Source organism: Dendrobates tinctorius, unplaced genomic scaffold (genome assembly GCF_039654945.1).
Source record: "Dendrobates tinctorius isolate UK_male_01 unplaced genomic scaffold, ASM3965494v1 ptg000270l, whole genome shotgun sequence".
Classification (NCBI taxonomy): Eukaryota; Metazoa; Chordata; class Amphibia; order Anura; family Dendrobatidae; genus Dendrobates; species Dendrobates tinctorius.
Window position 1 is genome coordinate 8469379 of NW_027361937.1, and position 26462 is coordinate 8495840.

General features: G+C 42.5%; 1 protein-coding gene across 1 annotated transcript in view; it reads right to left on the reverse strand.

Moving 5' to 3' along the window:
- LOC141069645 (fer-1-like protein 4) overlaps positions 1–26462 on the reverse strand; it is a 232535-nt gene that overhangs the window by 88571 nt on the left and 117502 nt on the right. The window contains exons 21-25 of the mRNA XM_073559385.1: positions 24987–25074; positions 9328–9444; positions 8370–8522; positions 3219–3402; positions 2499–2623 (exon numbers count right to left, since the gene is read on the reverse strand). Of these exons, the coding sequence (XP_073415486.1) occupies positions 2499–2623; positions 3219–3402; positions 8370–8522; positions 9328–9444; positions 24987–25074 (667 nt within the window). The remainder of the gene's footprint in view (positions 1–2498; positions 2624–3218; positions 3403–8369; positions 8523–9327; positions 9445–24986; positions 25075–26462) is intronic.

Genomic DNA, 26462 nt, shown 5'->3' on the forward strand with positions numbered 1-26462 from the left:
AGTTTTTAAGGGGCAGATGGGGCATTATTAATTTTTAAGAATACACTCTGTCTGGGTCATTGTTACTTTAACACTCAGTGGTTGTTATTGAAGGGGGAATGTGGGGCACTATAATCTACAAAAGAGGACAAGGGGCATTTTTACTGTCAAGGAGCAAAATGTGGGCCTTATTACCTTAGAGATAGTGCAGTGGGAGAATTATTACTTTCTGTGGGACTTGTATTTTTAGGGGCACTATCTGGCGTACTCTTTGTATAACTTTTTTTGGTGCAGGGAGTAATGATAATAATGACACAATTTTTGATGTATTGGGATCAATGTTCCATGCTGCGGGAGTATATAGGATGAGGTGTTTATGTAGGTTGGGTGCAGGTGGGGACGGTGCTGGAAATGTGAGAAGTCAAATATATCTTTCTTTATAAACTCTGCAGATACAATCATGACTGTAAGAAGTTGTCACGTAGGTCTGGGACAGAAGGAGAAGTTGAAAAAAGTGAACAAACACTATCAGAAATCTATACCTGTATTGTAGTCACTTGTATGGTTGACAGGACAGTTATCTACCACCATACGGTTACTATAGGATGGTAATATTGGTATTTATTTTTATTTAGTAACAGTTATATATTATTTCTATTGCTAGATTTTATTTTAAGTGGTTGGGAGTATGAGGAGACACATATTTTGAAACTTGGGCCCCTGATCCATACAAATATTACAGCATGCTATTCATTATACAAAATTCCACTTAATATAAGCAAATATTTTCGTTATTTTATCCCCACAGGAAATAAAACTGAACTATATACCCTAGAACTGCAGAGAATGCTATTGCCAAATACATTTTTATAGATGGAGTCTGAATAGCTTGTCTGAACTGAAGAAATTGGTAAAATACACTATTGTATGACATAAACTCTTCTTTAAAGGGAAACTATCATTAGAAAATGACCTATTGCTTAAATCAGGTGTCTGTATTTTATATTTCAACTAGCTGAAGAGCCCTGCATTGCCCGGGCAAAGTAACTAACTGTGATTACTGATTAGTTATAACAAATTATGGCGGCAGTTAAGGGGCCTTATTCCTCCTGCACCTCATGCTCTTTCTTTTTACACAGCCTCCTCCTGCACCTCACATTCCTCCTTTATGCACAGGATTTTTCTGCAGCACAGCTTTTATATACACACAGTGGCAGGCAGTGTCACCGGGCAGACAGCGCCGCCCTGTCCCCTCCATGCCAGCACTGCCCCGTCCCCTCCATGCCAGCGCTGCCCCGTCCCCTCCATGCCAGCACTGCCCCGTCCCCTCCATGCCAGCACTGCCCCGTCCCCTCCATGCCAGCACAGCCCTGTCCCCTCCGTGCCAGCACTGGCCCGTCCCCTCCATGCCAGCAGTGTCCCTCTGCCGCTCTCAGGTCACTCCCGTTAACCCCTATTACTCTCTTCCCTTCCTGAACTCTCGGTAGATGTGAGATCCTAGGCAGCTAAAGGACGTATGATGATGTCACGACCATGTAGCCAGTCACGTGCTTGGGAGGAGTAGTCAGATGCAGGGCTGTGCTGGTGCAGGAGTAGAAGTGTCAGCTCATGTCACAGAGCAGGGTGTTATATCACATCACTGGGGGAAGTATAGCAACCCTGTATATATGGGATCAGATGGTCCCTGCAGCAGAGCTGTGTGTACAATGTATGTGAGACCAAGTTGTGTGTCACAGCTGTTGTCGGGTGTCCCTGGACCAGGGGCTCTTTCCTTGTGGCTATGTGGAGTGGGTGGGGCTTTGTGGAGTGGGCATGGCTTGATAATACACACACACATACATACACTCATCTTTATATATACAGTATATATATATATACACACACACACACAGTATATATATATATATATATATATATATGTATATATATATATATATAAATTTGGCAATTCATACAACACAATACATTTACATTCATATACCTGACCATAATAAAAGCTTATTATTTAAGACTATTGACATTTGAGTCACACCTGACTTGCACTATCAGAACAAGCAGAGAAAACACCCTGCTATGTCCCCTTAGTTAATGCAAAACCATGTGATACTGGTCAATCAGCTAAATCCATGCAGTTGGTGAGATATATAACTGTGGAGAAAGTTTGGAACAAGTACAAACATTTCCAGGATGGTAGACAGATACCCCAACTCTACATTATTTTTCCGGCATATATTCTGCTTAATCTGCACGTAACACCAATGTCCCTACTTTAGACAATCTCATGGTCAAAGATTTTGCCAATATTTCAATATGCGATGTTAATAATGACATAGATAGATATTTTCCCATTATAGGTAAAGTACAATTCTTACCTCAAAAATAAATGGTGGCAACATCTATAGAATAATATATACCAAAAAATCCAGGTTTCAACAATTATTTATTGCTGGCTTAAATTTCCATTTTTTCATTGATCTTAATGATGTTTTTGCGGAGTATAAAACAACATTCATTCTTACCTTGGTACTCTGACAAAAGTTGCCAAATATCACTCTAGCAAATGGATCAGACAAACCATTGTCATCTGCAGGCAGAATGCCACGGGCCTGGTATACATGAGCTCGTAGCTGGAAATAGCGGTAATCTGGAAAATGAAGCGAGATATGTTTGCTAATTTAGAGGGTGGTCCGAAACTAAATTTTATTTTTATCCTAAATCTCTATCTATTTAATGTCATAATCTAATCTTTTTTTCTGATATACTTTATTATTATTGTGCATTTGTATAGCGCCATTTATTCCATGGCGCTTTACATGTGAAAAGGGGAAATATAGACAAGTATAATAAACATGTGTAAGACAAGGGACACACAAGTACATAAGGAGAGGGGACCCTGCCCACGAGGGCTCACAGTCTACAGGGATGGGTGAGGATACAGTAGGAGAGGGTATTAATAATAATAATATACTTTGACCCTCACAACATATGATGTACATTTAAATCATGTCATGTCCTTGACTTTGATGCAGGCTCCCACACCGAGCCCGCATCTTTGCCGGCAGTTAATGGCTGATCAGTCATCATGTGACTTTAACAGCTGCAGATGGAGCTGAGCGGAACTCCACCTGCAGCTGTTAACCTGTTAAATGCTGATATCAATCTCTGACACACAACTTTTATCTGCCTACAGCCTCATATTTGTTGTTCTACTTGGATGCAAATACACTAAACTCTCTTACCATCTCTCCGAATTAGGACGGGAGGATTAAGGGTGGGAGATTCCACCAAAAGTCCATTTCTTTCATAGAGGAGCTTGTAGTCTTCTGGAAGGTCTGTGGTGCTGTTTTTTGCATACTTAGTTACACCAAGCCACATATAGATTTCAGCTTTGGCAAAGATTTCTCCATTGTAAGTTCCTGGGATCTAAAAGTATTTAAGGTAAATGAGTCAAGGGAGAACAATTAGTTCTACATTCAGTACCCCACATAAACCTCACTCAATGCTTTAAAGACACACTAACAGGGCCAGCGTTAGACTGAATGGGGTTCTGTGCAAAACTGCCTTTTGGTGATCCCACCCTATTGATTTTTATGCAGTTTCCCAGGACACAAAGGCATGCAGGAGGCCACTTTTTCATATCCAAAGAAAATGTATTTCTTCGAGTAAATTGTACTATAAACTCCTCCGAATTTGTGGTGTGGAATCTACATCTCAAATTCACATTGCAGTAATTCCACCAAGTCTGAACTTACGCTTAGGCCGGGATCACACATGCGAGAAATACAGCCGAGTCTCACATGCTAATACCTGGCACTGCCACCAGCACTCAGGAGTGGAGCGTGCGGCTCCATGTATTGCTATGCGGCCGCATGCTCCGCTCCTGAGTGCCGGCGGCAGTGCCGGGTATTAACTATTCGACCATGCAGCCCATATTTCTTCAAGTGCCTCCTTATTGTGCTTCTTGAAACAGCCACACTGCTAGTTTTCACAGAGTCCAGTATTTCAGTTGATGTTATTTATGGGGTTTTCTTTGCATCCCGAACAATTTTTCAGACAGATGTGGACAAAATTTTTGTTGGTCTACCTGACCGTGGTTTTGTTTTTACAGAGCCCCTGATTTTCCATTTGTTAATCACAGTTTAAATGCTGCTGACATTATCAATTCTTTGGATATCTTTTTGTATCCCTTTGCAGTTTTATACAGTTCAACTACCTTTTCCTGTAGATCCATTGACAATTCTTTTGCTTTCCCCATGACACACAATCCAGAAACATCAGTGGCTGGATGAAAGATGCAAGAGTCTCTCTGGATCCCAGAAACTCACTCAGCTTTAACGCACACACACTGATTACAAGCAAAAAGGTCACAGGTGAGGATGTTACCTTTAGTAGCCAGTCAAACTCTTTTGTGTCAACTTCTGTGCATGTTATCAGGACAAAATCACCAGGGTATGTAAACTTTTGATCAGGGTCATTTGGATGTTTTCAGTTGTCATTATGATTTAAAAAGAGAAAACAGTAGTTTGACAATAAATGGCTTCACCCAATCACTAACCATAAGTGGCGAAAAAGTCTTAGTGTTATCATTCATATTCTCGGATAAAAGGCCAAGAAAGCAAAAATTTGTCCGGGGTATGTAAACTTTTGAGCACAGCTGTATTTGAAAATAGGGGGTGCTGGACTTAGGTCAGGGGGAGGAGTGGTCAGAGGTGGGGTTATGGGGCACCAGTATAAAAAGGTCAGCCATGTTAAGTGAGGCAAAAATTTTAGGTACCCCTTACAGTGGTAAGAAGCTACCAACCACCCTCCCTTAATTGGCTCTGATGTTTCATGGAGATTCTTGTTGTATTTTTACCAAGTTTTGTGGGATAAAAGGATTACAGCATTTTAGAGGGTTGGGGATAATTTTTCTTTATTAAGAAATGTATAAATATATGTCATGGCAATGGGGCATGGGTCCTCGAAGTTGGTGGTGTTGGTGAATGGCGGATCGGTCCTGGACCCCCCAGGTGGATTCAAGTTGGGAGGGTGTTTAACCCCATAACTCCCGGAGCTTTTTTCCATTTTTAGTTTTCGTTTTTCGCTCCCCTTCTTTCCAGAGCCATCTTTTTCTATTTTTTCATCAATATGGCCATGTGAGGGCTGATTTTTGCGGGACGAGTTGTACTTTTGAACGACACCATTGGTTTTACCATGTAGTGTATTTGAAAACGAGAAAAAAAATTCCAAGTGCCGTGAAATTGCAAAAAAAGTGCAATCCCACATTTGTTTTTTGTTTGGCTTTTTTTGCTAGGTTCACTAAATGGTAAAACTGACTGGCCATTATGATTCTCCAGGTCATTATGAGTTCATAGACACCAAACGTGTCTAGGTTCTCTTTTATCTAAGTGGTGAAAAAAAATTCCAAAGTTTGCTAAAAAAAAAAAAAATAAAGGCCATTTTCCAAGACCCATAGCGTCTCCATTTTCCGAGATCTTGAGTCGGGTGAGGGCTTATTTTTTGCGTGCTGAGCTGACATTTTTAATGATATCACCTTTTTTTTATTGATAGATCAGGCGATTCTGAACGCGGCGATACCAAATATGTGTAGGTTTGATTTTCTTTTTTCTTATTGGGGCGAAAGGGGGGTGATTTAAACTTTTATGTTTTTTTAATTTTTTTTAATTTTTAAACACTTTTTTTTACTTTTGTCATGCTTCAATAGCCTCCATAGGAGGCTAGAAGCATGCCATACTTGATCAGCTCTGCTACATATAGGCGATGCTCAGATCGCCTATATGTAGCAGATTTACTGCATTGCATTAAGCGCCGACCACAGGGTGGCGCTTAAAGCAATGTGCCATTAACAACCATAGAGGTCTCTATAAGACCTCTGGTTGTCATGGCAACGCGTCGCTGACCCCCGATCACGTGACAGGGGTCCGAGATGCGCTCACTTCCGGCCGGGCACCGGAAGTACTAGTTAAATGCCCACTGTCAGCGTTTGACAGCGGGATTTAACTAGTTAATAGGAGCGGGCGAATCGCGATTCCACTCGCACCTATTGCGGGCACATAGCTGTTCATAACAGCTGACATGTCGCGGCTTTGAGGTGGGCTCAGCAGTCAGTAAGTAAGGGGTTAAATAATTCGGGGGAAGGGATTAAAGGGGACCCTTGGTGCTGGACATAGGAAAGGTGGGTTGATAGATGCCTCTGAGCTGGTGCATTGCGGCTAGAGGCAAGGATCGACCTGGGGCCAAGTTGGGATTATTAAACCTGAGGCTTATGGTTTTTGGGGCTTCGAGGACCACCCCTTCTGGGGATGTTGTGTTAGAGTATGTGAACACACTGCGGATTCTGCTGCGGATCCGCAGCGGATTTGGCCCTGCAGTTCCTCAGCAGTTCCGCAGACATAGTACAGTACCATGTTAGCCAATGGGATTTCAAATCCGCAGTGCACATGCTGCGTTTTTTTCCACGCGGATTTGCTGCGGTTTTAAAACCGCAGCATGTCAATTCTTTCTGCAGATTCCGCAGTGGTTTGCCACCTGTTCCATTGTCCAGGTGTCAAACCGCAGGTAAATCCGCAGATAAACCGCAGGTCACTTTACCTGTGGTTTTACCTGCAAATCCACGCGGAAAAATCCGCAGGTGAATCCGCAGCGTGTGCACTCACCCTTAAAATTTTATTAAATGTTAATAAAAGACTGCTGTGGCCAATTAATCCAACTTAAACGTGGAGTGTCTATTGAGGTTTTTATTACAAAGGTTGAGGTTGGGTTAAGAGGCTAAAAGGTTAAAAATATTGTGGAAGCTCACATGAATCACGACTTCCCGGTTGTCATGTACATTATAACTCTGACCACTTCATAGACCAAGGTCTATGAAGTTCAACATTTCTCTATCCATTATACATTTTTTGGCACTAAATTATCTATAGCCCACAATGCCATTTGTGCCCAGGAAATCATCCAGCTCTTTTTAATGGCTGTTATAGTATCTGCCATTACCACCTCTCGTGGTAGGGCAGAACACAGTCTGACTGCTCTAACTGTAAAGAACCCTTTCCTAGTTAGCTGCCGGAATTGCCATTCTTCCACCCGTAATGCGTGCCACTTGGTTCTTAGTATGGTCTTTGGAAGGAATAAGTCATGTACCTGTCCTCTCTACTGACCACACATATATTTATAAATGGGATCTCCTCTGAGGCATCTTATTCTAAGCTAAACAAGGCCAACTTTTCCAACCTCTCCTCATATGAGAGGCCTTCCATCCCTTGTAATAATCTACTTACCTTTGAACTGACTCTAATTGTTGAATATCCTTTTTTAAATGTGGAGCCCAAAACTGGATCCCGTATTCTAGATGTGGACTCAACAAGTGATTTATAAAGGGATGACATTACGTTGGGATCGCAGGATTTTCTCTCTCTTTTTATCCATCCTAAAATCTTGCTTTCTTTTGCAGCTGCTGTGTCATGCTACCATGTACAGCATGTGTCTACCGAGGCTACTGAATGGCTGCAACAGTGATGTACAGTACGTGACCAGCAGTGGGAATGGTGGAGAGCAGTGGGAAGCAGCACTGCACTGATGAGGGATTTATTATTTTATCACTCTACTTGTTGTTAGGCAAATTTCATTAAATCCTGGAAAACTTTTTTAAAACTAACATTTTGCTAGCCTGCAAGCACCATTAGAGGGAGCTTAAAATCTTAAAGGGAGCCTGTCACGCAAAGAAATACTATTTACCTGGGGATATAGGCTTAATCTTAAAGTAAATAGCGTTTAAACCCGGTGTAATAGGAAGCGCTGCTGCAAGGGGAAAATAAAGTTTTATTTTATTATGTTACTGCCCCCGTACAATGATTGACAGCTCATTCTACAGCGATTGTGCAGTAAATATGTGCAGAGCAAGCTGCCAATCAAAATGCAGGGGAGTGGTTACACACGCGAACACTGTGCAGTGAGAAGTGATTGTCGCAGCTCCCTGCACCATCCCAGTTACGATGCAGAACCAAGCAGGAGACAAGCGGACTTCAAGATGCACAGGAAGAAAACCAAATCACCAGCAGCAACCGAGGGAAGCTTGCTCACTTAAATCTTCCCAGTCTGTAACACCTGACTTCCACTCATCTTCTTCAGGTGATGGACTTCTGTCAACCCGACCACCTCCACTACCCGCAGCAACCACCAGAGGGAGCCCAAACTCAGAAGTCAGGTCAAGAGTGTTGACAACAGAGATCAATGTATAATGCATTAAGCTTATATTCGCCATCTATTGGTGGTGCCAGCTTCTAACATGTTCTGTTTTACTTCTATGTCTTTATCGGGGTATGCCGCAATAAAAAACAGTTATAGAACATGAAGATAGAAAAAAAAAAGGTCAATTTCATTGTAGTGTTTTTCACCTTGAAATATACTGTAGAGATCTTGCCGCAGTCCTTCCCCTTCTCCTCTTCTACTACAGAGTAGAGGATGTTTTGTGCTGGGATTCGTGCATATGCCACTCGCTTGTTATTGCTGAACATCCATATGAGTACATCTGGAAGAGTGCACTGTGGCTGTAAATCAAAGAAATCATATTATGTCTTCACATTTACCTATCCCTAGGATCAGTGGGTGTCTGGCATCCCGACCAATCAGCTGTAAACGGTGTACGGAGCCTGAACAGCACTGCTCCATACACAGTGTAGTGGTCATTCTTTGGTACTGCATCTTAAGCACCTATTAAAGTGAATGAGAGCTGATCTGCAGTACCCGGAGAAGTTGCCAAGTGTTGACTCCCCTACTGATCATCCCGACCAATCAGCTGTAAACGGTGTACGGAGCCTGAACAGCACTGCTCCATACACAGTGTAGTGGTCATTCTTGGGTACTGCATCTCCGGCACCTATTAAAGTGAATGAGAGCTGATCTGCAGTACCCGGAGAAGTTGCCAAGTGTTGACTCCCCTACTGATCTGATAGTGAAAATTAGTCCTAAAAATCGGTCTCCAGTATGTGTGCATTACGATTTCTCACAGTCTTGCTAACTATTATACTATTCCATACATTACAATGATTACATTATTTTAGGAAATTGGACTTTAAATTAAACTGGCATTTGACAAACACATCTTTGTTTCCCATGAACGTTCACAATTTTGAAAAGCTCATAAACCATTAAAACTACAATCCTACGATTGGTTATACGCCTGAACAAATATTCCACTGCTGTGTACAATCAATATGAGCAAATCTCTACGTAAACTCTCCTGGGCAACACCAAAAGTGCACACATCATTCATGCGCTCAGTCTACACTAAAGGTTCACTGAAAGCCAGCAGTTCAAAGCTAGGACACACTTCTACTTAAAGGGTAAACGCACCATTTTAGCCAAGAATCGAACTTTTGTTAGAATTTTCCTGGCATCATTAATCTTCTCCTTCACATTGTGCTTGGTGAGCTTGCGACTGGCTCTTATGGCCTGTTTAGCATAGAGGATCTGTAGAGAGAAAGCATAATGGAATAACTTAGGAAGGGCACAGTTCATATTAATGATTAGATCGATGTGAAAAATTAGGGTAAAAACACACTTAAAAGGATCCTCTCAGCATTAAAAATGCCCGTCCAATCTGTAGGCATATAGACATATAGTTGTGTGAGAAAAGATTCAGACTTCCTCAGAGTCTCTGAGGAAGAACCTGGTGTAAGGTTCGAAACGCGTCAGGCGTGGGGGGTCTGTTTTCCCCTTTATGGTTTTATCATGAAATTATGTGAATAAAACTTATCGTGGATTTTATTAAGTCTCCAGTGCCGGATCTTCCTTCTCTCTTCATGTTTGCATACAGAGACAGCTGTCAGTCACTGATAGGACCGCCCACCGGACCCAAAATCCAAGAAAGAGCAGAGGATTAAATTATGGAAAAAACGTGTTATACTGAATCTTTTTTCACAAAACTATACACCAATCTCCTCAGCTCTCCCCACTCTATAACATGGTGTCTGTAGATTAGACGGCATTTTAATGATGAAGGAGGTAAAACTGTGACATTTTTTGTATGGTTTCTAAGTTCCTTTACTAATATAACATGTAAATTCCAAAGTTTTGCATTTAAATTTGATGTTTTGGAAGCTTCAAATGTGTCTTAACCCCTAAAAGGGAACAGTCACTAGATTTTTGCTATGGTATCTGACAACCACATGATGTAGGGACAGAGACCCTGATTCCAGCAATGTGTTACTTACTGGACTCCTTGGTGTAGTTTTGTAAAAAAAACAAAACCACACAGTTTTCTATACTCCAAATCTAGCAGTGCTCTGAATGCTGACCTGTGTGTAAGCCACACACACCAATGATTGGCAGGCTTCTGTCCATGCACAGTGTAAACAGAAAGCTACCAATCAGTGGTGGTAGCGACTTTACACAGAGTAGGTATATGGTATGAGACAACTCCTGCTGATAAAACACTAATTTTACTGAAACAACATTTTATCAAAATGACAGCAAGCAGCTCAATAAGTGACAAATGGCTGAGATCAGGGTTTCTGCCCCTACATCATGCAACTCTCAGACTAGAAGGCCAAAATCTGCTGACATATTTCTTTTAATTTCTAATTCTAAACTGAAGAACTAGAACATTGTCAGGCATCAAGCCGACACATACGAACATAAAACCACATAGTAGTCTAACGCGGCAAAGGCGGTAGCTGTAGGTGAGGCACTCGTCTCCAGCACCCCGGGGCGTTATATGAAAGTATGAATCCTGGATGGGTGTGTAGACTTCTGCTGTAAGGGCTTTACGCCCACGTAACCCGCATGTAGCCAATGCTGTGGGCTCATCAGGACCAGATATTTCACAGCTCAATGAGGAAATCCACCATTCAAAAATAAACTCCTTACTGAATGGTTACTTGATTATAGTTATATCTTTAGGAGAGCTGGTACAAAGTCTTATGGATGTTTCTTTTACAATATGATGCATTTTCTTAAAACAGTATCCTTTCTCTGTAGTATACTCCAGGGATTTCAAGGCACACTGCTTCTTCCTACTTCGCCACAACCCAGCTTTAACTTCACGGTGCTGATCAGGAAGTTTCCTTACTCGCAGTTCGTGTCCTTTTTCTTCCACTACTGGCGCCTTAGATCTCTCTCTCAGGACCATTCACTAGTCCCCATCCCTCAGTCCTACTAAGGCCCGTTACCTTCTGTGTTACAAGCTGTAGATCTCGTGACTCGTGCTCTCCTAGGACCAGCCTCCGGAAGGCCAATCTGTTTTATGGGTCACTTTTCTTCAGGCTCACACTATCCCTTGCCTTTAGTCTCCTCTCACTGTGGATCACACATTAGGTAGCTCTGCTCACTTCACTCTAAACTCAAACTAACCCACTAACAGGAAAACAGTTCCTTACCTTAACACTAACCCAACCCACTGTGGGCTTGTCCAAAACATTAACTCTAGCTTACTCTATACACTACCTATCCTAATACTACTGTACCTTACATTATCACATCCTGCATAATACATAACTAACATTACCTATAACACTGCTACACACTATGCATATTATACTTCACATTACTACACATCACATCACAATACATTACAATTCACAAGACACAATATCTACAAAACATGCAAAACAGAAGCCGCGGAGACACCATCACGTGTTTCTCAACGCAAGCAATGACCAGCCAGGTCTTTGCCCGGGAAGGAACAACCACGGGAAGGGCAGTCTCCAATGAAGGAAACCACCTATGCCAAAACATGGTATCCATCCACATACAGCTGTTTCGGGGTATTGCCCCTCATCAGTGTGGAGTAGGAAACTGGCTGGTAGGAGCAATGCCTAGTAAAAAGACTATGAAGAGGAGGATGAATGAACTCATGGAGATCAACATCCGACACTGCGGAGACACCATCACGTGTTTCTCAACGCAGTGATTCTAGAGCACTGCCCCCATCCCTTATGGGAAATATGTAAAACATGCAAAACAGAAGCCGCGCAGACACCATCACGTGTTTCTCAACGCAAGCAATGACCAGCCAGGTCTTTGCCCGGGAAGGAACAACCACGGGAAGGGCAGTCTCCAATGAAGGAAACCACCTATGCCAAAACATGGTATCCATCCACATACAGCTGTTTCGGGGTATTGCCCCTCATCAGTGTGGAGTAGGAAACTGGCTGGTAGGAGCAATGCCTAGTAAAAAGACTATGAAGAGGAGGATGAATGAACTCATGGAGATCAACATCCGACACTGCGGAGACACCATCACGTGTTTCTCAACGCAGTGATTCTAGAGCACTGCCCCCATCCCTTATGGGAAATATGTAAAACATGCAAAACAGAAGCCGCGCAGACACCATCACGTGTTTCTCAACGCAAGCAATGACCAGCCAGGTCTTTGCCCGGGAAGGAACAACCACGGGAAGGGCAGTCTCCAATGAAGGAAACCACCTATGCCAAAACATGGTATCCATCCACAGACAGCTGTTTCGGGGTATTGCCCCTCATCAGTGTGGAGTAGGAAACTGGCTGGTAGGAGCAATGCCTAGTAAAAAGACTATGAAGAGGAGGATGAATGAACTCATGGAGATCAACAACCGACACTGCGGAGACACCATCCCGTGTTTCTCAACGCAGTGATTCTAGAGCACTGCCCCCATCCCTTATGGGAAATATGTAAAACATGCAAAACAGAAGCCGCGCAGACACCATCACGTGTTTCTCAACGCAAGCAATGACCAGCCAGGTCTTTGCCCGGGAAGGAACAACCACGGGAAGGGCAGTCTCCAATGAAGGAAACCACCTATGCCAAAACATGGTATCCATCCACATACAGCTGTTTCGGGGTATTGCCCCTCATCAGTGTGGAGTAGGAAACTGGCTGGTAGGAGCAATGCCTAGTAAAAAGACTATGAAGAGGAGGATGAATGAACTCATGGAGATCAACATCCGACACTGCGGAGACACCATCACGTGTTTCTCAACGCAGTGATTCTAGAGCACTGCCCCCATCCCTTATGGGAAATATGTAAAACATGCAAAACAGAAGCTGCGGAGACACCATCACATGTTTCTCAACGCAAGCAATGACCAGCCAGGTCTTTCTCCGGGAAGGAACAACCACGGGAAGGGCAGTCTCCAATGAAGGAAACCACCTATGCCAAAACATGGTATCCATCCACAGACAGCTGTTTCGGGGTATTGCCCCTCATCAGTGTGGAGTAGGAAACTGGCTGGTAGGAGCAATGCCTAGTAAAAAGACTATGAAGAGGAGGATGAATGAACTCATGGAGATCAACATCCGACACTGCGGAGACACCATCCCGTGTTTCTCAACGCAGTGATTCTAGAGCACTGCCCCCATCCCTTATGGGAAATATGTAAAACATGCAAAACAGAAGCCGCGCAGACACCATCACGTGTTTCTCAACGCAAGCAATGACCAGCCAGGTCTTTGCCCGGGAAGGAACAACCACGGGAAGGGCAGTCTCCAATGAAGGAAACCACCTATGCCAAAACATGGTATCCATCCACATACAGCTGTTTCGGGGTATTGCCCCTCATCAGTGTGGAGTAGGAAACTGGCTGGTAGGAGCAATGCCTAGTAAAAAGACTATGAAGAGGAGGATGAATGAACTCATGGAGATCAACATCCGACACTGCGGAGACACCATCACTTGTTTCTCAACGCAGTGATTCTAGAGCACTGCCCCCATCCCTTATGGGAAATATGTAAAACATGCAAAACAGAAGCTGCGGAGACACCATCACATGTTTCTCAACGCAAGCAATGACCAGCCAGGTCTTTCTCCGGGAAGGAACAACCACGGGAAGGGCAGTCTCCAATGAAGGAAACCACCTATGCCAAAACATGGTATCCATCCACATACAGCTGTTTCGGGGTATTGCCCCTCATCAGTGTGGAGTAGGAAACTGGCTGGTAGGAGCAATGCCTAGTAAAAAGACTATGAAGAGGAGGATGAATGAACTCATGGAGATCAACATCCGACACTGCGGAGACACCATCACGTGTTTCTCAACGCAGTGATTCTAGAGCACTGCCCCCATCCCTTATGGGAAATATGTAAAACATGCAAAACAGAAGCCGCGGAGACACCATCACGTGTTTCTCAACGCAAGCAATGACCAGCCAGGTCTTTGCCCGGGAAGGAACAACCACGGGAAGGGCAGTCTCCAATGAAGGAAACCACCTATGCCAAAACATGGTATCCATCCACATACAGCTGTTTCGGGGTATTGCCCCTCATCAGTGTGGAGTAGGAAACTGGCTGGTAGGAGCAATGCCTAGTAAAAAGACTATGAAGAGGAGGATGAATGAACAAAAGACGCAAGACATTATACCCACAATGTGATTAGTGTCTTCAGGGGTAGGAACGCGATAGCCATTGTCCCCCACCCTTACGGTAACTCAGTACATTTGCCATATCTATGTAAGCCTCCATGTGTCACTTTATACTTCTTTACTTTTGCAGTTTGTTTTATGCTATATGTTCACCATAAAGGAATTGAAAATATACGGAAATGGCTGTTAACACCTAATTTGTAACTAAAGTAGAACTTACTAAGACCAACAACTTAGCATTTATTGAAAATAAAGAGTCTACACTGGCACATTACGTAAAGTTAGATCTTTTTGACACAACAAAATCAGCATTTTATATGGGTGTTTGTAAGCCGAAACGGACTACAGAAGAGATATTAATCTTTCCACTTTACATTTTCCTCTGTAGTTTCCATACCTGGCTTCAGCTTACAAAATACTAACACAAGACTGTTAGAGAATAATCATTGTATTCGCAATATTAGCTCAGGAAACCTGTCATAAGTTTCATGCTACCCGAACCACAGGTAATAGAAAAACCTGCTGATTACCTAACTGCAGAGATCTCTGTTTTCCTATGAGGTGATACTGCTGGGGAGATTTATTAAAGGAACCTTGTCATGTAAAATAACACTATTAAGCTGCAGATATAGGGTCAATCTGCAGGCTAGTAGCGCTCTGACACTGCGCCGGCACTGAGAGCCCTGCCAGGAGGAAATGAACTTTATTCACCCAAGCATCCTCACTCTTTGACTCACAGTGGTGGGATGGCATGGTTTTAGTCACCTCTCAGTGCATAGTGAGCGGCAGATGTTAATGGGCACCTAGAACTGACCGACAGCCGGCTCATCATGACTTATGGATATGGGATGGACCCCCACTCCATCTTAAAACCACCATAACTACAGTAAACCTAGGCACTAGAATAAATACACAACACATTAGAATCATAGAATCGTAGAGTTGGAAGGGACCTCCTGGGCCATCTGGTCCAACCCCCTGCTCAAAGCAGGATTCGCTAAATCATCTCAGTCAGATGTCTGTCCAGCCTCTGTTTGAAGACTTCCATTGAAGGAGAACTCACCACTTCTCGTGGCAGCTTGTTCCACTCATTGATCACTCTAACTGTCAAAAAGTTTTTTCTAATATCTAATCTGTGTCTCCTCCCATTCAGTTTCATACCATTGCTTCTAGTCTTTCCTTGTGCAAATGAGAATAAAGTTGATCCTTCTACAATGTGACAGCCCTTTAGATATTTGTAGACAGCTATTAAGTCTCCTCTCAGTCTTCTCTTTTGCAAACTAAACAATCCCAAATCCTGCAACCTTTCCTCATAAGACAGGGTTTGCAGACCGGTCACCATTCTGGTTGCTCTTTTCTGAACTTGCTCCAGTTTGTTGATGTCTTTATTAAAATGTGGTGCCCAAAACTGGACGCAATATTCCAGATGAGGTCTGACCAAAGAGGAGTAGAGGGAAATAATGACTTCACGTGATCTAGACTGTATGCTTCTGCTAATACATCCTAGAATTGCATTTGCCTTTTTTGCTGCTGCATCACACTGTTGACTCATATTCAGTCTGTGATCTATTAGTATACCCAAGTCTTTTTCACATGTGCTGTTGCTTAGGCCTATTCCTCCCATTCTGTATATGCTTTTTTCATTTTTATTGCCCAGATGTAGTACTTTGCATTTTTCCCTGTTAAAAACCATTCTGTTAGTTGCTGCCCACTTCTCCAGTTTATTTATATCTTTCTGAATCCTCTCTCTCTCTTCTCTAGTATTAGCTATCCCTCCTAGCTTTGTGTCATCAGCAAATTTAATCAGTTTACCCTCAATTCCTTCATCTAAATCGTTGATAAAGATGTTGAACAATACAGGGCCCAGGACAGAGCCCTGTGGTACCCCACTTGAGACATTCTTCCAACTGGATGTGCAGCCATTTACAACCACTCTCTGGGTCCGATCACTAAGCCAGTTATGAATCCACCTAACAGTTGCCTTGTCCATTCCATACTTAGTCATTTTTTCAATAAGGATTGTATGAGATACTTTGTCAAATGCTTTGCTGAAGTCAAGATATACTATATCTACAGCATTTCCTTGATCCACCCAATCAGTTATTCTGTCATAGAAGGAAATTAAGTTAGTCTGACATGACTTATTAGTTACAAACCCATGCTGACTGTGTTTAATCACTTCACTCTTATCCAGGTACTGACATACATGTTGTTTAATAATTTGTTCAAAGATCTTTCCTGGTATAGAAGTCAGACTCACCGGCCTATAGCTGCCTGGGTCCACCTTCTTCCCCTTTTTGAAGATAGGAACAACATTTGCTCTTCTCCAGTCTTCTGGGACTTCTCCTGTTCTCCAAGAATTTTCAAAGATTATGGAGAGGGGTCCAAAAATTTCTTCTGCTATCTCCTTCAGTACTCTGGGGTGTAATCCATCTGGACATGGAGACTTGAATTCATTTAGGTTAGCTAAGTGTTTCCTCACTATCTTTCTGTTTATAGATATCCTGGATTCTTCTATTCCCTTAATAGGACAGTGAAGAACAGTTGGTGTTACAATTCCTTTCTGAGAGAAAACAGATGCAAAATAGGAATTTAAAAGTTCGGCCTTCTCAACATCCTGTCTTACCATTTCATCATTTTCATCCTGTAAAAATCCTTTAGCATCTTTGACTTTTCTTTTACTTTTGACATATCCCCAAAATCCTTTATTATTGCTTTTGACATCTCTTGCAAGCCTCAGTTCATTGTCAGCTTTAGCTAATCTGATTTGTGCCCTGCAGGTTCTGCAGACAGCATTATATTCTTCTTTAGAAATGCCTCCCTCTCTCCATTTTATAAACATTTTTTTCTTCCTTTTTAGCATGTGGTTAAGTTCTGTGTTCTTCCATCCTGGCTTCCTTAAATGCTTCCTATTCTTCCCTCTTTTTGGAATTGTTAACAATTGTGCTTTGAGAATTTCATTTTTCAAGATTTCCCATCCTTCCTGGACATTTTTGTCTTTAAGGATATCCAGCCATTGGATCCCTCCAATTCTCTTTCTGAATCCCTTAAAATCTGCCTTTCTGAAATCTAACCTTGACGTCTGAGTCTTCACAGGTCTTCCTCCTCTAGTTATCCAAAATTCTAAAATAGCACGGTCGCTACCTCCTAGGATCCCAGCCACTTTTACCTCCTCAACCATTTCCTCCCTGTTTATAAGGATTAGATCCAAGGTAGCAGTTCCCCTTGTTTTCTCCCCTACCTTTTGGAAGATAAAGTTGTCAGCAAGAGAGGATAAGAATTTCCTTGACCTGTTAGTTTTGCCTGAGAGAGATTCCCAACAAATGTCTGGATCGTTGAAATCTCCCATGACAACTATGTCATATTTTTTGGAGAACTTGGCCATTTGATGCATAAAGAGTTCATCCATATCTTCAGCTTGCACAGGTGGCCTATAGTAAATGCCTACAATGGTGTTCTTTCCATTGTTCTGTCCTTGTATTCTTACCCAAACAGTTTCCACAGAACTCCCTGTCTCTGAAGCTTCAATCTCTGTGCAGATATACGCGTTTCTAACATACAATGCGACACCTCCTCCTCGTTTATCAAGTCTGTTTCTTGCAAATAAGTTGTATCCTTCTAGTCTTGTATTCCAATCATGTGTATTGTCCCACCAAGTTTCAGTGATTCCAATGACATCATATTTCTTTTCCTGTGTTAGTAGTTCCAATTCTCCTTGTTTGTTGCCCATGCTTTGTGCATTAGTATAGAAACATTTTAATTTGTGATTGGTTTCTCTTTCTCCAATATTTTTATTAATTAGATTCTTTTGTCTTTGTTCTTTCCTTCCACTTCTAATGGCAGAGTTCTCAATAGCCTTTGTCAGGTGTATGGCTTTTTCTGGTCTTTTGCTTCCCTTCCCATGTTGTTCTAGTTTAAAGCTCTCCTTACAAGTGTAGCAAGGCGACTTCCAAATACATGTTTTCCAGTCTTCGTAAGGTGCACCCCATCTCTAGCAAGTAGTCCATCGTAAAGGTAATTCACTCCGTGATCCAGAAATCCAAATCTTTGCTGACGGCACCATCGACGTAGCCAGTTGTTCACCTGCAGAATCTTATTCCACCTCCTTGTTCCATGGCCATCCACAGGGAGGATGGAAGAGAAGACCACCTGCGCTCCCAGTTCTTTCACTTTCTTGCCTAAGTCTTCAAAGTCTCTGCAGATGGTTTCCATGTCGTTTCTTGCGGTGTCATTTGTCCCCACATGTAGTAGCAGGAATGGGTAGTCATCTGTAGGTCTGAAGAGTCCTGATATCCTGTCAGACACATCTTTAATTTTTGCACCTGGAAGACAGCACATTTCTCTTGAAGTTATATCCGGTCTGCAGATAGCGGCCTCTATTCCTCTCAACAGGGAATCCCCCATGACCACCACTCTCCGTTTCTTCTTCACAACATTTTTCTTTCTCCATCCAGGAGGACTCTGAGGGCGTACAAGGTTGCTGTTTGTGGGCAAAGTCTTATCCTGATGTATTTCTTCATCGTTTTCCTGCGTAAGAGCCTGGTACTGGTTGTCAAAATGGCCACAGCTTTATTTAAATCACAGGATTAAAACAATCACAGTAGGAGTCAGGTGAAGTGCTTGTACATTGGGATTCACAAGTACTGTGATATCCCCAGCTGTCTGACATACAGAACCAGGACAGACAGCCATAAAGGGGTGGCACGCACTGGCTTGCCATTCAAGCAGAGCCAGTAAACTTTCAGGGCACCAATGACCCTATTATCCCCACTCCTGTGCTTAACCACTGTGCCTGCCCCTGATTGATGTTACCATTACAACGTCCTTGAGGCTGGTCACCAAAGCCGAGCCTGTTCACCACCATGAGGTTTTACATCCTCTATTAGTTAAACTGAATCCACCTTAACTTGTCTGCAACGTCCACCTGACTCCTAAACCGCAAAGCTGTGACGGGTTATAAATTCACATTTGACACTTTTTTTTTTTAATAAATCACTTTAATAAACTTATAAACTAGAAGTCCCTGCAAAAGCATTAAGGGGACTAGGCAAACCTCCGACTCACAAAGAGTCATCCTACAGCACTCAGGAGAGGAAAAACCCCCTGTGGAGGAAACCTCTAGGGAACCATGGCTGAAGGATGGCCCTTCCCTTGGGCTTAGAAGGTTAATGCTGTTAACTCTTTATAGCCATGATAAAATTGAACCTGGAACAAAATATACAATGGTAATTTCAAAAATACAATAAAGAATTCATCATACAAGCAATAATTAAAACGTTTTAGGACAATGATTATAAACAGGGCAGGTGGGCGGGAAATGCTTCCTCCTGTTCATCCTGTGTAAGAAAGAGGGAGAGAGACAGATTTCCTGTTCTATATAAGCCCCACCCTCCTCACAGTGACCCCCCAGGCACAGACATACTGTGCCTCTTACTCTGAAAGCAACATCACTCGTGCTTAACCTCTTCCTGCCATCCGACGTACTATCCCGTCCATGGGACCTGGGCCCCTATGCCCATGGACGGGATAGTACGTCTAGCGCGATCAGCGGCGCCCACGTGGTGAGCGCTGCTGATCGCGGCCGGGTGGCAGCTGATTATCACAGCTGACACCTGGCACAATGTGTCAGGGGCGGTCACGGACCGCCCCCGACATGTTAACCCCTTGCACACCACGATCAAACATGATCGCGGTGTACCGGGAGTTAAAGGGAAGCATTGGCAGGGAGGGGGCTTCCTCCGTCCTTCCCTGAGCCCCCCACGGCAGCGCAATGTGCAGCGCTGCTGCGGGGGGCTCCTTTCCTCCAGGCCCCCGAATCCAAGATGGCGACGGGGGCCTTTAGGGGCCTGCAGGAAGCTGGCTTCCTCAGTGCCTGCAAAGCGCAGGCATGAGGAAGCCTTCGGCACAGCCTGTGACAGATCGCTGATCTGTCACAGTGATCTGTGATGTGACAGATCAGCGATCTGTCACAGGACAGTGATGTCCCACCTGGGACTATGTAATAAAGTAAAAAAAAAATAAAAAAAAAGTGTAAAAATAATTTTAAAAAAATCGCCAAATAAATTAGTAAAAAAAAAAAAAAATATTCCCCAATAAATTCATTTTTTGAAAATAAAAAAAAACAAACAATAAAAGTACACATATTAGGTATCGCTGCGTCCATAACGACACGCCGTATAAAACTGTCCCATTAGTTAACCCCTTTAGCGAACCCCTTAAAAAAAAAAACTAAGCAAAAAATAATGATTTATTATCATACCGCCAAACAAAAAGTGTAATAACGCGCGATCAAAAAGACACATATGAATATCCATGGTACCGCTGAAAACGTCATCTTGTCCCGCAAAAAACGAGCCGCCACACAGCATCATCAGTGAAAAAATAAAAAAGTTATAGCTCGCAGAATAAAGCGATACAAAAATAATTATTTTTTATATAAAATAGTTTTCATTGCATAAAACCGACAAAACATAAAAAAACGACCTAAATGAGGTATCGCTGTAACCGTACTGACCCGAAGAATAAAACCGCTTTATCAACTTTACCGCACGCGGAATGGTGTAAACGCACTCCCCCAAAAGAAATTCATGAAACGCTGATTTTTGTTCATTCTGGGTCCCAAAAATCGGAATAAAAAGCGATCAAAAAATGTCACGTGCCCGAAAATGGTACAGATAAAAACGTCAACTCGTACCGCAAAAAATAAGACCTCACATGACTCGGTGGGTCAAAATACGGAAAAATTATAGCTCTCAATATGTGGTGATGCAAAAACTATTTTTACAATAAAAAGCGTCTTTTAGCGTGCGACAGCTGCCAAACATAAAAACCGCCATAAATAGTAAATCAAACCCCCCGTTATCACCCCCTTAGTTAGGGAAAAATAATAAAATTTAAAATTATGTATTTATTTCCATTTTTCCATTAGGGTTAGGGCTAGGGTTAGGGCTAGGGTTAGGGTTAGGGTTAGGGTTAGGGCTGAGATTAGGGTTAGGGGTGTGTTGGGGTTCGGGTTGGAGTTAGAATTGGGGGTTTCCACTGCTTGGGCACATCAGGGGCTCTCCAAATGCAACATTGCGTCTGATCTCAATTCCAGCCAATTCTGAGTTGAAAAAGTCATATGGTGCTCCTTCCCTTCCAAGCTCTGCCATGCGCCCAAACAGTGTTTTACCCCCACATGTAGGGTATCAGCCTACTCAGGACAAATTGCAAAACAATTTTTGGGGTCTAATTTCTCCTGTTACCCTTAGGAAAATAAAAAATTGGGGGCAAAAACATCATTTTTGTGGAAAAAAATGATTTTTTTATTTTCACGTCCGAGCGTTATAAACTTCTGTGAAGCACTTGGGGGTTCAAAGTGCTCACCTCACATCTAGATAAGTTCCTTAGGGGTCTAGTTTTCAAAATGGGGTCATTTGTGGGGGGTTTCTACTGTTTAGGTACATTAGGGGCTCTCCAAAGGCAACATGACACCCGCAGACCATTCCATCAATGTCTGCATTCCAAAACGTCACTACTTCCCTTCCGAGCCCCGATGTGTGCCCATACAGTAGTTTTCTCCCACATATGGGGTATCAGCATACTCAGGACAAATTGGACAACAACTTTTGGGGTCCAATTTCTCCTGTTACCCTTGGGAAAATAAAAAAATGGTGACTAAAAGATCATGTTTGTGGAAAAAATACGAATTTTTTATTTTCACGCCCGGGCGTTATAAACTTCTGTGAAGCACTGGGGGGTTCAAAGTGCTCACCACACATCTAGATAAGTTCCTTGGGGGGTCTAGTTTACAAAATGGTGTCATTTGTGGGGGGTTTCCACTGTTTAGGTACATCAGGGGTTTTCCAATCGCGACATGGTGTCCGATCTCAATTCCAGCCAAAAACGTCAAATGGCGCTGCTTCCCTTCCGAGCTCTGCCATGCGCCCAAATAGTGGTTTACCCCCACATGTGGGGTATCAGCGTACTCAGGACAAATTGCACAATAACTTTTACGGTGCTGTTACCCTTGGAAAAATAAGAATTGAGGGTGAAAAGATCATTTTTGTGGAAAAAATATGATTTTTTAATTGTACGGCTTTATGTTATAAACTTCTGTGAAGCCCTTGGGGGTTCAAAGTTCTCACCACGCATCTAGATAAGTTCCTTAGGGGGTCTAGTTTCCAAAATGGTGTCATTTGTGGGGGGTTTCCACTGTTTTGGTACATCAGGGTTTTTCCAATCGCGACATGATGTCCGATCTCAATTCCAGCCAAAAACGTCAAATGGCGCTGCTTCCCTTCCGAGCTCTGCTATGCGCCCAAATAGTGGTTTACCCCCACATGTGTGGTATAAGCATACTCAGGACAAATTGTACAATAACTTTTAGGGTCCTGTTACCCTTGTGAAAATAAAAATTGGGGTGAAAAGATCATTTTTGTGGAAAAAATATGATTTTTTAATTGTACCGCTGTACGTTATAAACTTCTGTAAAGCCCTTGTGGGTTCAAAGTTCTCACCACATATCTAGATAAGTTCCTTGGGGGGTCTAGTTTCCAAAATGCGGTCACTTGTAGGGGGTTTCCACTGTTTAGGTACATCAGGGACTCTCCAAACGTGACATGGCGTCCGATCTGAATTCCAGCCAATTTTGCATTGAAAAAGTCAAACGGCGCTCCTTCCATTCTGAGCTCTGCCATGCGCCGAAACAGTCGTTCCCCCCCACAAATCAGGTATCAGCGTACTCAGGACAAATTGCACAATAACTTTTGCAGTCCAATTTCTCCTGTTACCCTTGTTAAAATAAAAAAAATTGAACCTGAAGTTTTTTTTTTTGAAAAAAAGTTAGATGTTCATTTCTTTTTAAATATTCAAAAAAATTCCTGTGACGCACCTAATGGGTTAATAAACTTCTTGAATGTGGTTTTGAGCACCTTAAGGGGTGCAGTTTTTAGAATGGTGTCACTTTTGGGTATTTTCTATGATATAGACCCCTCAAAGTGGCTTCAAATGTGATGTGGTCCTAAAAATAAAATGGTGTTGTAAAAATGAGAAATCGCTGGTCAACTTTTAACCCTTATAACTTCCTAACAAAAAAAAATTTTGGTTCCAAAATTGTGCTGATGTAAAGTAAACATGTGGGAAATGTTAGTTATCAAGTTTTATGTGTGCCGTATCTCTGTGATTTAAAGGCATAAAAATTCAAAGTTGGAAAATTGCGAAATTTTCAAAATTTTTGCCAAATTTCCGTTTTTTTCACAAATAAACGCAAGTTATTTAAATGAAATGTTACCACTAACATGAAGTACAATATGTCACGAGAAAACAATGTCAGAATCACCAGGATCCATGGAAGCGTTCCAGAGTTATGACCTCATAAAGGTACAGTGGTCAGAATTGTAAAAATTGGCCCGGTCATGAACGTGCAAACCACCCTTGGGGGTGAAGGGGTTAACATCTATACGACTATACCAAAAAAGCTGCAGGAGTAAAGGTCCACCCATCCCCAAGTCATGTCCTCCTCTGCCTATGGCTCCAGTGGTTTCTTTAGAGCTGGCTTTCAGTCAGTACCAGAGGCATTGTTAAGCTGGTGCTCTTATGCACAGAGGGGTGACTGAGCCCATGCCGGCCCACCCCTATGACTGAAAGTGCGAGCTTGCATGATGGAATAAAGTTCACTTCCTCCTGGCAGCGGGGCTCTCAGTAGGGCAGCCACATGGTGTGAGAACGTTACTAACCTGCAGATTAACCGCATACCTGCAAGTCAGAGATGTTGACTTACGTATTGCCCAAAAAAAATTAATTTTTTTACAATTTTACATGAGGGGAGCATAGTGAAAAAGAGTGATGCTAATACAGCACAACAGATTTACTATAATTTACACCTAAAAATTATATGCAAATTGCCTCTTCAGAAAGAAAGAGGACTTTTACTCTACAGCGCCACCTATTGGTAGTAGCGATCCTACAAGTCACAATCAACCCTTTAACGAGTCTTGTAGTATGACTTAGGATACAAGCCAAATCAGAATCTCAATTTGCAGACACGGTGTTTCGAGCTGTTGGCTCTCGTCAGTGCAAAGTATGAGATCTGATTTGGCAAGGTGAGAGGCTCTGGACTAGGGTCTAAGAAGTAAGGTTTCTGGAATTATTTTCCCAGAGGAGCATTGCAAGGCGAATAAGTCTCCTTACCTTGACAAGCCACAGCTGGCATGCCACCTAAAAATTGGCATCAATTTTAGGAGAAATCTATGTGAGCTCACAGCCTGTCCAAATTACCGTTTGTTGCACATGGATACTCCAGGATGCAGCAAATTTATTGAAAGCCAAGCACTCATTAATAAATTTGACTTAAGCAGTTTTAGAACTGTGGGTTACAAAAACAAGAGTCCAAGCGAAAGGAGAAGGGTCTACTGGGTAACCTCCCACTTGCTTCTCCTTGCCCGGCTCCACTTGCAAATCAAGCCGTGCCAAGCAGGGACAAGCGGCACAGCTGACTCTTCTCCAGGTGCCCGATTTATTTTCTGTGATGAGGGAGTCTATCTCTCATGTTATTCTGGTACGCTGACAGTTTTCATGTAAGAAATACGAGAAGTAGAGCTGAGTTAGCAAAAGAGTTCTTAAAGTGCCTCCTTTTTGGTTTGATTGTCCACTTTATAGGAAGCAGAAATTCTTTTTATCCCTGAAACAGACTTACAATGTTGTGCGGAAGAGATTTCATCCTGCATTGATCAAGGTTGTTTGGTCGGGCCATGGCTTTCTTCCCAGCACTGAGAGAGAATTGCCTGCAAATAGCACAATGACCTCAAAATTAGTTATTATCACATCTATATATTTAATCAAAGTCTGCAAACCAACACAAACTAACCAAATCAATAGTGCTCAGAGGCCCCCTGAAACATCTTAGTTGAAACTTGAACCTAAAGTGAATTTGTTACCTGACTGCATAATAAAAACTGGACATTATTAGATACATCACTTAGACCTGACAAAACTGGTTAACTTACTTTGAAAATTCATGTCAGAGAGGGCTGTATAATTTTTCCTGAAAGTTTAAACTCTATCACTGCTCACCCAACCTGATTGACTGCTCATCAGTGTCCCTCCTCTGCATCTGATCATCTCACACTGCTCAGTGCAAGCTGCAGCTATCAATTAGGCTGGATTGGTTGGTAGAGACTACACTTAGGGGCCCGTTACACGCCTCAATGAACCATCGATCCCACCAACGATCCGACGTGGATGGGATCGCTGGGACATAGCTAGCTGATCGCTGGTGAGCTGTCACATAGACAGACCCACCAGCGAGCAAGCTGGTTTCCAAGGTAAACAGCGGGTAACTAAGAGCAGTGCGGCTCTTAGATACCCGCTGTTTACATTGGAAACCAGCTCCCAGCATCGCTGATCGTTGGTCTCTCGGTGTCACACAAAACGAAGCGCACTGGCCAGCGGGAGACCAACGATCAAAAAATGGCCCAGGACGTTCGAGTGCGATCAGCGAAACCCGGCAGGGGGGCCGGTCGCTGATCCATGTTACACACAGCGATATCACTGGCAAGATTGCTGTGGCGTCACAAAATCAGCGATCTCGCTGGTGATTTCGCTGTGTTTGACGGGGCCTTTAAACTTATGAACTCTCGCTATCTCTACCAGGACTCATATCAGGTTCATCTTACTATCAGGATTATACAGCCAGTGTGACACAGATTTCAAAATAAGCTCACAAGTTTCATTAGGTCTGGTAGATATATGAAATAATGTATGCAGTTTGTAAAATGAAATTTGTTAATAAATAAGTTGTGACCCTTTCAATGTTTCTAGATTTCCAAGGTGTAGAAGGAATAGGAATGTCTTTGTCTTTTTAACTAGGTCTTTTTGTGTTACTGAGCAGTAAAATGTATCACGATATAAATCAATATGATATTGGTGTCTATGTTTGACTAGTATTGTAATGATTATATCAGTGTCTATTTCCTAACAATATATATATATATATATACACAGTTGTGGCCAAAAATATTGACACCCCTGCAATTTTGTCAGATAATACTCAGTTTGTTCCTGAAAATGATTGCAATCACAAATTCTTTGGTATCATTATCTTCATTTAATTTGTCTTAAATGAAAAAACACAAAAGAGAATGAAGCAAAAAGCAAAACATTGATCATTTCA